At 34.4% G+C, this 16,149-nt stretch overlaps 2 protein-coding genes across 7 annotated transcripts; one reads left to right on the top strand and one right to left on the bottom strand.

Moving 5' to 3' along the window:
- Positions 1-146: 146 nt before the first annotated feature.
- On the top strand, positions 147-11,405 carry LOC143465146 (inter-alpha-trypsin inhibitor heavy chain H3-like). Of its 6 annotated transcripts, XR_013118585.1 has the most exons (22): positions 521-1,022; positions 1,495-1,691; positions 1,845-2,004; positions 2,991-3,091; positions 3,306-3,434; positions 3,624-3,763; positions 4,652-4,813; positions 5,109-5,237; positions 5,457-5,604; positions 5,987-6,167; positions 6,605-6,737; positions 7,001-7,121; positions 7,290-7,491; positions 8,627-8,846; positions 8,966-9,104; positions 9,179-9,253; positions 9,349-9,525; positions 9,618-9,800; positions 10,129-10,334; positions 10,621-10,865; positions 11,115-11,166; positions 11,325-11,405. XR_013118585.1 is itself a non-coding variant. In XM_076963321.1 (20 exons), the coding sequence occupies exons 2-20, from the start codon at positions 1,611-1,613 to the stop codon at positions 10,772-10,774; spliced, it is 2,841 nt and encodes a 946-aa protein (XP_076819436.1). In that variant the 5' UTR covers positions 147-388; positions 1,495-1,610; the 3' UTR covers positions 10,775-10,931. The 6 variants fall into 6 exon arrangements, 5 of the variants coding, with proteins under 5 accessions (XP_076819436.1, XP_076819435.1, XP_076819434.1 ...); XM_076963321.1 differs by lacking the exons at positions 521-1,022; positions 11,115-11,166; positions 11,325-11,405 and adding an exon at positions 147-388 and having other exon boundaries at positions 10,621-10,931; XM_076963320.1 differs by lacking the exons at positions 11,115-11,166; positions 11,325-11,405 and having other exon boundaries at positions 8,627-8,774; positions 10,621-10,931.
- LOC143465150 (uncharacterized) lies at positions 11,343-14,621 on the bottom strand. The gene is made up of 5 exons (XM_076963327.1): positions 14,355-14,621; positions 13,335-13,656; positions 13,148-13,239; positions 12,698-12,834; positions 11,343-12,386 (listed from the first exon to the last, which is right to left on the bottom strand). The coding sequence occupies exons 1-5, from the start codon at positions 14,496-14,498 to the stop codon at positions 11,870-11,872; spliced, it is 1,212 nt and encodes a 403-aa protein (XP_076819442.1). The 5' UTR covers positions 14,499-14,621; the 3' UTR covers positions 11,343-11,869.
- Positions 14,622-16,149: the final 1,528 nt, after the last annotated feature.

The raw sequence follows: 16,149 nt of genomic DNA, 5'->3' as shown, positions 1-16,149 counted from the left end.
AGTAGCTAAAATTAGGTTTTTTAGGCCAAGAATTTTAGTGTCGATTCTGTGCCTCTGTTAAAAAAGTTTGAATCTTGTTTTTTTGATGACATTTTATGGAATTGTATTACAAAGCATATTAAATTGGCATGCAAAATTTCAGAGAGCCTCATGGAAAATTTTTCGAGTAATCAGTCTTTTAATTAAACTGTTGAAATAAATAACGGAATAAGGAAAAGTTGAAGCAAAGTTCAACTGTAGTTGATTGTCGTTATAAGTATTGGGAAAAAACAAAAGTTGGTCTACGCAGTTCTCGCCTTCCCAAGCCTACTTTAGGAACTTACCGAAATTAAATGACTTGGAAAATTTTCAACTTTTTTCTGTAAATTATGTATTCAAGCGTCGGTCTGTAAGTTAATTCTCATACATAGTATTTTCAAGTTTAAAACATTTTGTTTTGTTAATTTTTAACGGATTGTTACTTGGTTAATGCTAAACTTATACTTATTAACATTATAAAGTTTAACTTATATTTTCCACAGTTTTTCTCGAACATGCTTTTGGGGTTGGTAGTTTGTTGAATGATATTTCACAAAATGACGTTTGCATTTGACTAAATTCACGTAGGCTATATAGAATAACGAAGTTATCTGCCATGTGATATGTCCTCTACGTCGGTTCGCCGGTTGCTTTACACTTTAAAACAACTTTAACGGCGCCATTGATTCATTAAATGATTATATGTCATTTTTACTGGTCATATCAGCCCGCTGGCGCTGATATCATCAGATTCAGATCATCAGAAAATCAAATTTCTTGCAAAAATGTCATTTCGCAGGTGACTTTTGACGAAATCACTTGCTCTCAAGCAAAACCGACCAGCTGAGCAGTGAACAGAGACATGTATTATATGTATTGAAGTTTTGTTATTACGTTTAGGCCTATTGGAGTTTGTTTTTTTGCATAAAACGAAATATAAGTGAAAGTATACAGCATGGTTTTTAGTCTAACATATTTGGCAATCATTACTTGTATCTTAAAAGGTAAGCAAGCAATTCTAAGAACTTGTGTTTGTTCAATTTTTTAAATTACCTAACGGATGTGATATTTTAAGGCCTACTCTGCTGTATAGGTAGATATAACTTAACATATAACATAACATATAACATAACATGTAGCATAACATATATAACATAACATATAACATAACACATAACATAAACATAGATATACATAAAAACAGATATAGGCAGATAATGCATATATACTCGTATATATTATCTAAGTTTTCCCCGTGTTCTTTATAAATATTTTTTTTCTGAATTAGATGTTTGCTTATTCGAAACGAATTTCCACTTCAATTGTAACTAGCTATTAAAAATTGAAGGTTTTGAATTAAACTGTAACAATTTTTATTGACAGCTTAATTTTAAATTAAGTTGTTTGAATCATTTAGTTTAAACATATAATGGAAATTTAAACTAAACTAAACTAAACTAACAACTAATGATTTAGCTTTTTCGGCCGAAGCAAAGAATGTGTTCGTCTATTTGAGCGCGTCGCCAAAAACCGAATCATTCGCTTCGCAAAATTATCCACGCAACTATCCCAATAATGCAAGCACCGTTTGGATGATAACTTCGTCTACCTCCGACCAAGTAGAGCTCAAACTATTGGGTTTTGATACCGAGAAAGACTTTGATATTGTACAGGTGAAGCGTAGCGTGTGTTTTTTGCGAATTTCTATTTCTTGCGCAAAGATTAGCCCAGTGCTACGTATAGTAGATAAACGTGTAATTTCTGATTTTATTTCTTTGGCAAGACAAGTCAGAAATTTTTGTTTGTCCTCGTTTATGGCTATGAAGATTCGCGATGGTGACAGTTTGGAATCTATGTTGTTGGCAACGTTTCATGGGCGAGAAGTTGACACAAACTCAATCGTCTCATCTCGAAGAAAGCTCTTGGTGTCATTTACTACGGATGGTAGTGTGTCGTATCGCGGTTTTAACATATCTTACAGGACAGGTAGGTCATAACCGAATGTTTCATTGTTTTATTTTTCATTTATTGGACAATGATATAGTGTATTTGTAATTGTAATAAGCCTTATATTATATACATGGCAGAAATTAAGTGAAATGTTTCAACAGTCTTTTTACCAATGTTTTTTATTAGCTTCTTTGACACCATTTACTTAAAAACGTGTAAGCTCATATTTTATAAGAAAATCTTGAGTCAAAGCAACCTGACTACCGTATTTCTCCGAAAATAAGACCTACCCTAAAAATAACACCTGGCCTGAATTTCGATAATGATTTAAATATAAACCCTACCTTTAAAATAAGACCTAGTCAATAGAGCGATGAAACCTTTATTGCTCAACACGAAAGAGTATGTGCAAAAATTCGGCAGGAAATACAGTTAAATGAAAACTTCGTTGGAACTTTGGAACCTAGTGACATCCAAGACATTACAGGGGACGATGATATGATCATTTTTGAATAAACATAATTCTCAACTTTGTTTTTAATAAATGAAAATAAAAAGACATCCCTTAAAATAAGTCCTAGTGTCACATTTTTAAGCGAAAAATAATATAAGCCCTGTCTTATTTCCGGAGAAACACTGTAGTAGCTCAGCCCTTGTAGCTCCTAAGTTTCTGTAAAACCGTCACAATTAAAGTGTCTTACACGCGCGATTTCCTAATGCATCAAAACATAATTTTGCATTACGCTTTAAGATAAGTTGGGAAGAGCCAAATTCACTGTTTCAAATTTAGTAAATTACAGAAGTTAAATCCATGACCTCAAAGCATTTGAACAAAGGCCTGTAATTTCATTTACCACGCATATAAAACCAGTAGGCTACATTAGAGTATTGGAGAGATTTGCATTGACTATTTCATATGATTTTTCAATCGAGATGTTCCATACAGATAGTAATCATTACAAACAGATACAAGCCTCACTGCTACGTTGTTTATGCGATGACACGTTATGTTTTTCATCAAGTTCTTTTCACCGACATCAAGATTACTTCATTCATTCATTCCGGTTTAGTTGACACATGCGTTACAAGTGACGTGATTAATGATAGTAACATCACAAGAACGGTAAGACCTCATTAATTTTTAAAGTATAAAACCTCATAACATTGTCCATTAACTTGTTGATTCGTTCACGAAGTAATTTCAGCAGCTTGAGCTATACACCAACGGTGTTCCGTATTTGGTGAATAATTTAATCGTTACAGAAATGTCTTTTTATTCATTGGTGGCGATACCGTACCACGCTTATGATTTAATCTCAGCGCCATATTGGTTGCAGGTTTCATTTTTACACATTCTGCCAGAAAAAGCTTTGATAAGTTACTTCAGTATCAAAATAAACAATACCTATATACCCGGAAGATTGATGACTAAGCATTCCTTACCTACAATTTACGAGGATCACCCGGTACATATTTTGCACATGTATAACCTATAAGTAAAAAATTACTGATTTTGGTAATACGCGATTGTAATTCTTTGCAATCCGCTTGCAACAGATGCTTTGGTGCAACTTAATTTGTATTAAGCGTAAAACTTGTTTTCGTATTTTCTTGAATTCACTTTCATTCTCCACCTCAATAAATTTTCTAACAAGGTTCATCAGTTGAAGAAGAAAACTCATCCTGAGTCTGGCGAAGTTCTTCGAAAATTTGAGATGATTTACAGAATGCAGCCTAATACTGGGATTCAATTTAAGCTTAAATATTCTCACGTCCTCTTTCGCAGTCAATCAAGGTTAATTATCAATTAATTACCGACTGGTTGTTAATTAATCGCTACAAAACATGTTGTCACTCTGAACGAACACAAATAGGACACATAGGCTATATGTAGTCTAGTTTGTGAAATCGGTGTTTAGGGCGGGCTGTGCCAGACGATTACAAGGACGGTCAGACATAATTTTGTAGTCATGAAATTTATTTCAGTGACTATATATTGTAGAGCAGATAAACTTATAATTGTGATATAATTATTCAAGAAATCAAGTGGGAAATGAAATGATTGATTCCAAACCAATACAGTTGCCATATCGAAAGGTATTATAAATTGTTCCTTTTCGTCCCGCATAAAGTCAAGATATAAGGTATACACAAGATATAAAGTTATATCAGAAGAAGTAAAATAGCTCAAAATAGCGCTTTGCTCTAGTCTAGTAACATACAGAACGTTCCACTCTTAGTGTTTCATATTGACTTGCATTGGTAGAAAACTTGTTTCAAGTTGACACTCGATAAGTATCATGTATTTTTTTGGGGTATACGTTATGCATTTTGAAAAACAATAAAATTAGCGTATCATGATTATAAAGATTTGAAAGAATTTTATCACAAGAGACACCTCAAAAACCATTCATCCCAAGACAACGAGTGAAGTTTGGTTCATTTTCAAGTTAAAATTAGAGCAAACAGTTTAGTACCGCACAATAACATTTTGAAAGAGACATAATAAGTACGGAAATAAATGTTCACGTAACGTGTGTAGGCTATGTAGTGTACAGTATCTATATGAACAAATAAACTGTAGTAATTTAATCCAAGCACAGAAATATTGAAATAATTGCAGAAATGATATTCGTTGAATTACGCAAACAACCGTTAAAAACAAATATGTTAATTTTTTCAGATACCTCTACAAGGGGATTTTTCTGAGGGAAAATCTGGTGAATAGCTTAATAGCAGATGTTTACGTTTGCACAAACGTAAATACAAAATTTCTTCGCACCCCAACGCCAAGTATATTCAGCGAAATGGATATTCTACATGGAACTGTTTTGGAGAAAAAAGGGTAAATTTTGCAAATGTTGCAAACTTTTTGAATGTTAAAAATTTCACTTTTAAATCAGTTCAGATTTAAAAACTTGTTTAAGTTTACAGATGCAAATAAGAGCAAATTTTAGAAAACCTAAATCTTTGTTTTCCATTATTGTTTGCTTATTGTCTGATTATTCTACAAGCCTTGGTCATGAAAGCAATACATGCAGTAGTTTGGTTGTATGTGCGTTAAAGAGAGTTTAAACTTAGCAATTTTTTGTTTATATTGCGAAAGGCTCGTAAAGTTATAGATTAAAGTTTATACTCAGAAATTTTTCCCATATCACATTCCGTTCTGTTGGAAAACACAACAATCCGCTTTGGAAAAGTGAAATTTACGTCGAATATGATACAGAAAGAACTGCTGAAAGCGGGTGTGTATTTGTCGACGAGCGAGGGTAAGTTGAATATTTTTGTCTACTGTATATTTGAATCCCTTTGCATTTACCAGAACAATATCAGAAGACATTATAGCACGCTATACTGTAAATATCTTTTGCTTTTTTGCTGGGGTTAAAATGTTCTATTTTCTCAGAGTTACTCAATGCTATTAAATTACAAAATTAGCAAATAAGTTCAGATAATTATTCATAAGAATGATATTTTTATTCAAAAAGGTATTTTATTCATAAATTTTCCCCAAACCTCCCGGCTTTGCCGCGAAAAGTCATTTTCGTTCTTGACATCTCTGGTTCAATGGCTGGCCGTAAGATTCAACAAGTTAGATCAGCGGTGTCAAATATCTTACAAACTCTGGGCAACAAGGTATACGGAGTGGCATTCTAGACCGAAAGAAAAGCTTATTATCGTGTTCGTAACATTTATTTGTTTGCGAATAATAACTTCGGCACTTACAGCCAAAATCCGTGCAAAATTTGCTCAAATATTTCGATAAAAAATTTGTTTTTGCGCCTATACTTACATGCTTTATGCTGTCTTTTTGGCAAATTATATTTAAAATCATATGCATGAATTCTTAACCCAAAGCTAATAAATTATAGTTACAAATTTATTTTGCAGATACAGTAAAAACATGCCTTTATGACAACGAGATTTTTGTTTACAAACATGTGTTGTTATGGTGTTGAATATGGTGACAATGTTAATTTATTTTCTCCGAGGTAAATCAAAGTGTTTATGTTAATAGGATTCTTTCAACATCGTTCTGTTCGAGTCAGTAGCACGTGTTTGGAAAACTGACGTAGGTTTAGTTCGTGCAACAGCAGGAAACTTAATTTCAGCGAGGCGCTATATTTCCGCCATAGACCCGGAAGGAGCCACCAATATTAATGAAGCAATTGTTACCGCGCTTGACCTATTACAGAGAGGTTCGTTGAAAGATTATTCTTTGAAATCTGGTCAAATTTTCATTGCAAGCTATGCATAGCTTATTCATGCGGTTTGACCAATAAATAAGAGCGGTATAAATAATCAAGCTTTTAAAATTTTGAGGTAAATTTATTTGGATGTTTTTTCCGTTTATGGTCTATGTTTTTATTAAACAATTAACATGTAATTATTATATAATAGCTATCAGGGTTATCGTCGATATTACCTAGGAGAAATACTCTTGCAAGAATTAAAAAAGCAAATAAAAAATGTGATTATATTTGGATTTATTGGATTGTAAAATAGCAGGTGTTCTTTTTGTGAGATGTTAAAATAAAAATAAAGTAATTAGAGTAAAGATTTCATTAATCTTATACCAGCGAGAGCTACATATACCGACGTTTTTGCTTCTGCATAAAAATTAAAAACATTACAGATAACAAAGAAGATTCGAGTAAGGTGAATCCATTCCTAGACTTCATAATATTTCTCACAGATGGTCAACCCACTGTTGGAGCGAGGTCAACTGATGTTATTTTAAAAAATGTTGAGAAGAAGAACAATCAAGGGTACAACAAAATGTTTTTTGAAAATTGATTTTCTCAAGACAGACTTAATATCAACAACTCAAACGCTTGTTGTTGAAATTATGCTTGGTGACAAACATAGTATTTATACACGTAATATATTGAGAAAGAATATTTCGATTAATTTTGTTACATTTTTTATATTTCTAATGTTTATAAAAAGTATCACGCAATACAAAAGTTTGTTGTATAGACAAATCAGTCTACAAAAAGTATTTTTTTCCTGATTACGTTTTTCTTTCAAGTTACGGAATCATAGCAATTGGATTTGGAAAGCATGTTGACTCTGGATTTTTGCAAGAATTAGCAAAAAAGAACAAAGGCATCTGGGGTCATATCTCTGAAAAAGCAGACGCTTCCATTCAAGTAATTTCATAAAATGTTGCCATAAAAAATCAACGATAATCTTGATTGAAATGTCACTATTTATAACCTGCGGGTTATTTATAGCCTAGTTACTATTCATTTACACTACAGCCTTCGATGTTCATATTAAGAAACTTATTACTGTAACGCATGGTTATACCGCAACAGATTCAAAAGTTTTTGACTAAAACTTTGATTGCTCCAATTTTATTCGACGTTAAACTCACATACCGGCCAAATATTGCCACACTGTCCACCAAACTTTTCCACAGCGTGTTACGAAGAGGAGGAGAAATCGTTGTTGCTGGTAAAATAGAAGGCACCTCTCGTATGCCCGCTACCGGTGATATCGTTTCTTTAATTGCTACTGGTAAGAGCATTATTATAAAAGAATTATTTAATTTATATAGTTGAAACGTCAAGTAAATGCAGATTTAAAGAGAATAGGTTATAACTAGGGCAACCAGTTTTTTGACCTAAAAAGTTTAAATTTTGACCTTAAAATTTGCAAATTTTGACCTTATTTTGACCTAAAAAAATGATCTAGGCATGATCTAATTCTAAAATATCTGAAAAAACAAAACTATTGTGGCATCTAAAATACTTGCACAATATGTCAACAAAAACCTATCCAGTCGCTTGCTTCAGTCTAATTGCAACAATCAGCGCAATATCGCATCAACATTTCAATCGAATTTTGCTTCGGTGTGTGAGTGTGGCGATTGTGACATAATAAACGAAAGAAATTGTCGGCAACTTAGATCTACCAATGCCACCTAGAGAAGTAATAACTTGCGTATTGTAAAGCTCACTATGCTATGATTGTTCTTGCATTTTAAAATCAAAAATCTGGCATGTTGCTAACTAAAAAACGCTATACTGATAGTCTCTACACTGTCTACAGCAACTTTCTAATCTAAAGCTGCATTTAAAATTGACAAAACGCTTTTCTAGTGTTGACTTTTTTCGTTTTTCGCGTATTAAGATTGACAACTTGCAGTTTCAAATGCAATGCCTTCACATCGTGACGTCACCAGACGCGCTGAAAGGCCTTCCCTCTCTTTGTGGCTTTGGTTCTAAGTATAATTTGGGGCACTGGAATTGTTTGCGGTACAAGAAAAGAGAAAAAGGGAAGAATAACATTATAAAATGGTTACAAAATTACAAGTTTAATAGATTTTGACCTAAAAGAAACAATTTGACCGTATTTTGATCTAACGTAACATTTTGACTTTATATTGACCTAATAACTTCTATACTACACGTTGTACAAAGCTGAAATTTGTTTTGTGCTTGTTTGATAGCATTCTGAGCAGGTTAAAAAAAATTGACCATATTGACTTTTGGTTGCCCTAGTTATAACCGTTTTGCTAACGTTGTGCTAAACATAGAAATGCTGTGCTAATTTACTTTGCGTTAGGTACAGAATAAAACCACCATGAAAAAGCATTTAGGCTAGATTTACAAAAATTACGAAATTAAACCGCGATTTTCTGCTTGCAAAGGAAAGACAGACAAAGACAAAAAAAACATGACATACGAGCTAGAAGTGTGCCCAATTCAAGACTGTGTAATACCCGACGCTACAGAGGATAAAAAAGAAAATTTAGCGGAACGCTTCTATGCTATATTGCGGCTGCGTGATATTTCGCGGTACATGAGATCAACATTAACCGCAGAGGAAAAGAAAAATTACCGACGTGAAGCCACTGAACTTTCGATCAGGTAACAAAGATAACGATTTTATAAAGCAAAGGAAAATATGTCACTTCAAACGTTTTAGTGAATTAAACTGTTATCGTGTCTTCTTTCAAAACGGAAAGCTCTTCTTTATACTCTGATAGATATTCTTTAGTCACCAACATGACAATTCTCATAGTGGAGAAAAATAATTCGAGGCTGCCGACGCACGTACAACCGCGATCGCCAAACTTTCCTGGTTTACCTGTCAATTCTGGTGACGTCTTACCCTGGATATTTGAGGTTCGATGTGTGTCAACTCAAGAAAACCAATTTATCGAAATATATTGTCTGACTCATATTTTAAAACTTTGCAGGGTGACCCACATTTTATTGTTCGACTTAATCAGAAAATAAAAGTTTGTTTCACACTTGGTGGAATACCTAATAAGGTAAACAAAAACATGCAAAAATACAATAACCAACGCTGTTTATGAAAACGAAGCCTTAAACATGTCATTAACAATGTTATTTATACATTACATAGGTTTACAGAATTTTACACGATTCAAAACTAGGTGTGACGGTGAATGGTTTCATAGTAAGAGCTCCTCCTAGCGGACTAACGGATGAAATTCACAAAACTAATTTCCCAAACAAGGCACCGGAAACGTATTTCCAGCGGTTAAGCTTTATTTTCACACGGGTCAAATTATCATTCCTGGTACGCAGTGATGCTGGTACTACTATAAAGGTTATTTGAGCTGATGTATTTATTTTCAATAGTTTTTTAAGCATGTTTTTAAATATACGCAGGTTTCGCCCCACAACGTTACCATTGTGAATAACACCAACACAAAGAAAAGCCATGAATATACCATAGATGCTTCCGATGACTTTTTTCTTCTCAATGAAATTGAAATTAAATTTTCAATATATGGAGTAGGAAAAATGTACTCTTATGTTAACTTGACTCTTCCAGAAAAAGTGACATTCATCGTGAGTAAAAAAGTTAATGTACTTATGATAGTGAGCGTAAGCTGTATATCGTTACTAAGGGACCCAAAGTTAAAACTTCATCGATAGAGAGACCATAAGTCTTTTTATAATTGGTCACGAAACAAAACTTCTACATGAAAATAAATTTATCTTTGACGCAAAAAATATTTTATTAGTTATTAACCGAAGATTATAGTAAAATTTTAACCTTCATATGAACATATCTGCAATTCGTAGCGTCTAGGCTTAACGAATTGAGAAATTTTGAATTTTGTCGTTAAAAATTTCGTTAACACCTAAAAATTCATAATTATTTCACTTTTTGCAGGTGAAACTGCACAGGACTCGAGATCAAGTGCTCCTCAACCACACCGAGCATCGAGAAGATCACCTTGATATGGAGGTGGATGGAGCCCAACATCTTTCGAAACAGATATCTGGGATTTTTGGAGACATTGCTTCAACATCACTTCACTCGAGTTGGCAAAATCCTAAAATTTTAAAGCATGAAAAGCAATTCATTCTATTTTACAGGTTATAAGTTAACTTACGCATCCCGGTTTTAAGCTAAATGTTTTTTAGAATATTCTATGAATGTTTAAATGCATATAGTGAAGATTTCATCTACAAAGAGTATACGAGTATAGTATACGAGAATAGTATACGAGTAGTAGCCTGAGTATACGAAAATGACTGACATTTGTTTGCTACTCAAATATTTTCACAGAAACTATCAGCAGATTTTGAAATTTAACGAAACAGCTGACTAAACTATATCATAATACTTTCAATGTATTTGACAATCAATAATAATTTTCAGAAACCAACAAACCAAGGTCCATAAAGCATTTCTTCACAATCCAATGAAGCGACATAGTTATGTTCCATGCTGGCATGTGTGTGATTCGCGGATTTTAACCGGAAAGCCAGTATCCAGTTATCTGGTGCCCGATCTACTAAATACCGGCTCCTAACCCAAGAGACATCGTATTATTGATAACATGTATAACCACATGGTGACGCTGTTTGCTAAAATCTTCAAGTTAGCCACTGGATGTCCACTAGGTATACTTGCTGTGTTTCCGTAACAATTTAGTGCATATGGTTTTCAATAAAGATGTTTTCTGGGTATCTTTAACGTCTCATACTCCAGTTTTGTCGAGGCTAAATTTGTCATTCTTTTATCAAGCAAGTAATAATCACGACATATAACCGTGAGAGAGCTTCTTTAGGCGAGCATAGATTTGATGTAATGCCAATTCGAACGCGTAGATTCTTAAGAATACTAATATAACATATGTTTTAATATTCTAGTGAATTGGATTCGAAACTGAATCTGCTAACTTTGCCCATTCCGCTCAGTAAGGTAATCTTGATGAGTTAGGAAGCTGTATGTTTAGACTTGTGATCACAAAAGAATCCACTCGTTTTTCTATCATACGAAAAATTTTCACAGTAAATCCTTTACATTAAACGAACAACCGAAAACTACAACGCTTAGTGTTTATTTACTTTATGCAAAAGAGAGGAATCGCTTCAAATTTGCTTGCAAAGTTCTTTCTATTTGTAAGAAGAAGCTGAAATGGCCAATACTTGTACTTGATGCTCGGATTTGTGCCCGATTCGACGCAACTCTGTTACTCCTTTTCGACTTGCTGGATAATTTTTTTGGTTAGACACGGTAGGCTAAGCTAAAAGCCATATTGAGTTCAGAGACCGATCATTTAGATGAAATTCACTTTGAAACAGGTGCCTAACGCAAGTGTGCGCTATGGCTGCATAGTGTTAATATACAAATGAACTTCCATGATTTGCATGCAGTGTAATTAAACGGTTCGTCATTATATCTGTCTTACTGGGTCACTAAAGATTCGGGCAAACGTTTTTTTACAAACAGCGGTGCTTTTCATAGACAAACCTTTCCTTTCCTTTTTGTCAACGAACATTGATTAGAGAAACAGACCAAGTAATTAATCCAACGGTATACAAGCACAACACAAAGTAAGAAAAAAATATCCTAAAATTTTAATTGTGTAGTTCCCCTGTTTTTTCGAAGCCGTCCTCCTTTCTCAAGTTTTCACACCTGGTTTCAATACTTCTTTATCTTCGGTGGTCAGCAGATTAAAAGACCGAAACCTTCGTTTCGGCCACATCTGGAACGGTTCTTCCCCGGTTAAAAACACCAACTCCGGCGAACCGAAAAGAGCTATTCTAGCAGCCGTCCCGTACACGGTATCCAAAGTTCGGAGCCGATCCTCGGACCAACCCAACATACTGGAACCGCCTTTGTCCGAAAAATAAGAAGGGTGGACATGTAGGAAATAATTGTCGGAAATATCCAGTTGAGCAGTGGATGTAGCGTCCCAACCGTCCACCCATGGGTTAGGACGATTAATGGATGATTCCTCCATGTGGGCCCGCAGCTGGGGATATTTTCGATAGAGTTGCATTGGGATATTAACGCCCCAATAAGCGTAAGACTTTATTCCTTCCTTATAATTTTTATACTCGTTGTACCAGGCTTCAATGAAAGGAGCTTTTTTCTCAGATAAGATTATTCCGTTGCTGATTTTATTTGACACAGACCTATAACAAAAACAAAACAATTTTTCATTTTTTTGATAAAACATTTTAATAGTTTTATTTTTGCATGTTCATGTAAATTGTAAATAAATAGATTTTAGATAATTTATATTTCTAAATAAGTCGTCTGCATAATTGCCAAAATCAGAGACCGGAATGTTAACAGACCATGCAATGATTCTACTCATGACGAAACCACAGATCATAACTCCTATATCATCTTAAAGCTAGTGGTCCGTGTGGTATAACTTTCTTTGATGTTTATGATCATGTACAGTAGCCCATTCAATTAACTTTGAAAATCTTATACTAACCGTCCAAAGGTCGTGGAATAAACACGCAGCGGATCGAATTGTTTCAACGTGATCACGTCAAGATCCAAATACACCCCGCCGTGCTTGAGTAAAATTTGTAGGCGTGCTACGTCAGAACGCAAAAGATGAGTTGAAATCTTTAATAAAGCGAATAATCTGTATAAATCTTTATCCTTACACGCTGGAACGCAAAGAATGTCGTGTTAACTATGAGCCACTATCAATTGCCGGCGATTAAGTTGCCTGACTTGCAATTAAGGAAATGATCAATATCCTGGTTTGAAAATTGGTCGGGCATATAAGCTATTCCGCACGCTTGTATTGTCCTGAGCGAAGACAAGATTATCAAAGAACATTTGATACAGAATCAGATGCTCCGGTTCCAAAGTTATATTAAATAACAAAAAATTCAGTCTAAAGATTAATAAATATCAATATTCAAAAATTCACCTTGTTGTTAAAAATTGAAACAGGTTCTTCGTGGTGTACAAAGTGAATGCAAGGAATTTCTTTTACAATGCGATTCAAAATGACGTTAGATCCTGGAAGAGGCAGAAATCAGCAACATAAAGCCAACCGTTTTAGAACCATGCAGTTAAAGTTAACGATTAACATACATTTTAAATAAGTACTTTACCAGATCCATTGTTTGCCGTATTATGATGGATGTATATTGCGTCGGGCTGCTGTAGACTTGCAACTGACCGTAAAGACAAGAACTGATAAAACTGACTTATTTCCAAATAGTTTCCAAACCAGATGAAATGTATAATGTTGGGAACAACAAAGTCCAACCCGGTTTCATGCTGGCTTTTAGCTTTCCGCTTTGAATCACTACACTGTATTTCAGTATAGGGCAAGCTGTCACATATCACGTAAGTCATTCCCTTATTGAACCTGCAATTTGATCGTACTCTTGCTTTTTGAACCAATTCTTCTTGGAAATCGTAAGTTTCGTACTAAACAAATACAAGTGGCCGCACATTATCCCAATGCAAAATTTTTAACATCATTTTTGTAATTTTAGGTTAAAAATAGTTTTCAAAAACGCCGGCCTTCAATTTTTGTGACGTCAACAGTCTTTTCCTCTCAACAAATAAAAAACGAACCAAATTTTGATAAAATTCATCGAAATATAAAGAAGTTGCTTTAGCAAAAAGTACCATTATTCCAGAAGTAAAAGAAAAGAATATAAGAAACAAAATTCGAAAGCAATGAGTTGGAAACAAAACGACTTCAAATCATACAACATGGTTTAGCAAATAAATTGTTTTAAATTTTGATGGATTTTATCAACCATTTGTTGCCATTTATTTCACTTCAATTTCGGTTTTAGTCTTCATTCCACTTATATTAACTTCACACGTTATTAGTGAACCGATCAACCACTTAACCGGGTTTGTTACCGGTGAGTTAAGTTACTTTTCGTCTGGCTACTTATGCAAAAGAGAAGCAGGATATTTTTGCCTGGACCTAAACCGCTACTGTTTATCACAAACCTTGAATATAAGTAGCAAGAATACATTTAGGAAAACGGTGGTTAACCAATGCTTTTGTTTATTCTCAATGGATAACTCCATACGTAAATAGCAAGTCATGGGCAACCACATTCACTGGCAGTTATTAATATTTGAAACATTTTTTTTCACGCACTTACCTTGTCTGTTATATTCGTTGTAAAGGTCCTGCGTCCTTTCAAAGAGATTTTACTCAAGACAAGAATAATTGAAGCTAATACTATTATTTTGAATAACGCATACTGCAACCTGTGCCTCTTGAGGTAGATTTTGGAGTAGTGCATTTCAAGTGGAACAGCTGTTGCTCTTAAACTCACGTTTATCTCACTGCTGTAAAGGCACGATATATCAAAATATTTTTCTCACAACACAAGCCAAACGTTTTGCAAAATATCAGGAAAAAATAAATGATTAATGTGGAACAGTTGCATCAGGATGATTTTATTGTCGTGAATGTTTATGCGACTTATTTGCAGTTTCCGCCACGCGTGCTTATAGCAACCGCGCAAGCAGTAATGCAATGCAATAGCAACAGAAAAAAGGACGAATAACTGACCTTTACCTGAATTGACGGTAGACCTGGTATACTACTGACGGTTTAGTGAAAACCGTATTAGGCTGCTGTATAAGTAAAATACAGTCAGACAAATGTCAGACAACAATCAAAATTTTAGTGATGGAACCTCAACGTTCGGTCTCCACATTTTTAACAAATGTTTTTAATACTTATAGCAAATTTTTCCCTTTTGTCTTTTCCTTTGAGTGGTGGTGTGCTTGTAAAGTATTTTTTAAACATGACTTAGCCATGGCATTAAACGAATATGAGATACAGTATGAGATACAAATGAACTTTAAACAATATGAAAGCCTTTACAGGTTATGATAATTGTAATTTTGTTTAGAAAATACTTAACCTATTTATTTTCCAGTTAAATTTCAATCAAGAATCATTATACATCTCATTCCGAACTTGTTCGAATGAGTTAAACGGCACAACTTTGTTCGATAGTTTCTACTTCAGCAAGGTGGGTTCGAACCATAGACATTCTATAATCTATACATACCAACAACTTATATATTACAACTTAAATATAAGATATCCATGGTTCAAACGTATTTGTCACGCTTGAGTGGACCTCTAGAAAAGGAGAAAATATCAACAGACATAAAGATAATGGTTCCGCAGATACCTCAGCTTTGTTATGTATCATTCCTCGCTTTCTTCACTTTTCTCTCTATCTCTCCCTCTCTCTCTGTCTCCCCAGCAGTACTTTTTGCGTCTGCGTGGTTTGCTTTCGTATTGTCGGTGCGAAAATGTAGGGGTGGATTGTTAGCGTTAGATCAAGTTGCGCAATTACGTTGGTATTTGTCACGTTATTATACTCTAAACCCCCTATTCAGTGGTTCGATACCCGGAAGTTCTCAAGGGATTCTTTGAGCTGTGAAAGCAAGAGATGTTTTCTGGTATTTTGTGCTTTGTAGATTGCGAGGTAGGCTAGTGACTTTGTAAAGGTTTATGTACATTGAATATTTCTATTGATAGCTTACTACAATTTCAATAACGTCCATACCCGAAAGACTTGAAACTTTGTTTGCTTTTGCTAGAATGCTTGCGAATTACCCTGTATGGGTGCCAAGGTGCATAGTCATAGCATAATACTGTACTGAAGATGGCCATACTGTTATGATTTCAGAGAAATAGAGTAACCGAGATTAGAATATCATTTGCTGCAACCTACGTTTCGTGAAAGAAGCAGACAGACACGCGACCGTTAGACAACAAAACAGCTCTTGTGAGCTTCGTGTATTAAGGTCAGCGAAGTGGAAAAGTTACTCCAACTTGCTACGCTGTGTTCAGATCAGATAAGATAAATCAAGTATTTCTGTATTCGGTGTTCACGACACGTTACTAGCCTCAATAGGTCTCCTTTGTTG

Source organism: Clavelina lepadiformis, chromosome 7 (genome assembly GCF_947623445.1).
Source record: "Clavelina lepadiformis chromosome 7, kaClaLepa1.1, whole genome shotgun sequence".
Lineage (NCBI taxonomy): Eukaryota > Metazoa > Chordata > Ascidiacea > Aplousobranchia > Clavelinidae > Clavelina > Clavelina lepadiformis.
This window is presented reverse-complemented; position numbering and strand designations above follow the sequence as displayed.

Coding starts and splice junctions, on each gene's coding strand:
- LOC143465146 (XM_076963319.1), top strand. CDS start 974: ATGGTTTTTAGTCTAACATATTTGGCAATCATTACTTGTATCTTAAAA. Junction 7,122..7,289: donor AAGCAGACGCTTCCATTCAA/GTAATTTCATAA, acceptor ATACCGCAACAG/ATTCAAAAGTTTTTGACTAA. Junction 9,526..9,617: donor GGGTCAAATTATCATTCCTG/GTACGCAGTGAT, acceptor AAATATACGCAG/GTTTCGCCCCACAACGTTAC.
- LOC143465150 (XM_076963327.1), bottom strand. CDS start 14,498: ATGCACTACTCCAAAATCTACCTCAAGAGGCACAGGTTGCAGTATGCG. Junction 13,240..13,334: donor TACGGCAAACAATGGATCTG/GTAAAGTACTTA, acceptor TGCCTCTTCCAG/GATCTAACGTCATTTTGAAT. Junction 12,387..12,697: donor TATTCCACGACCTTTGGACG/GTTAGTATAAGA, acceptor TTTTTGTTATAG/GTCTGTGTCAAATAAAATCA.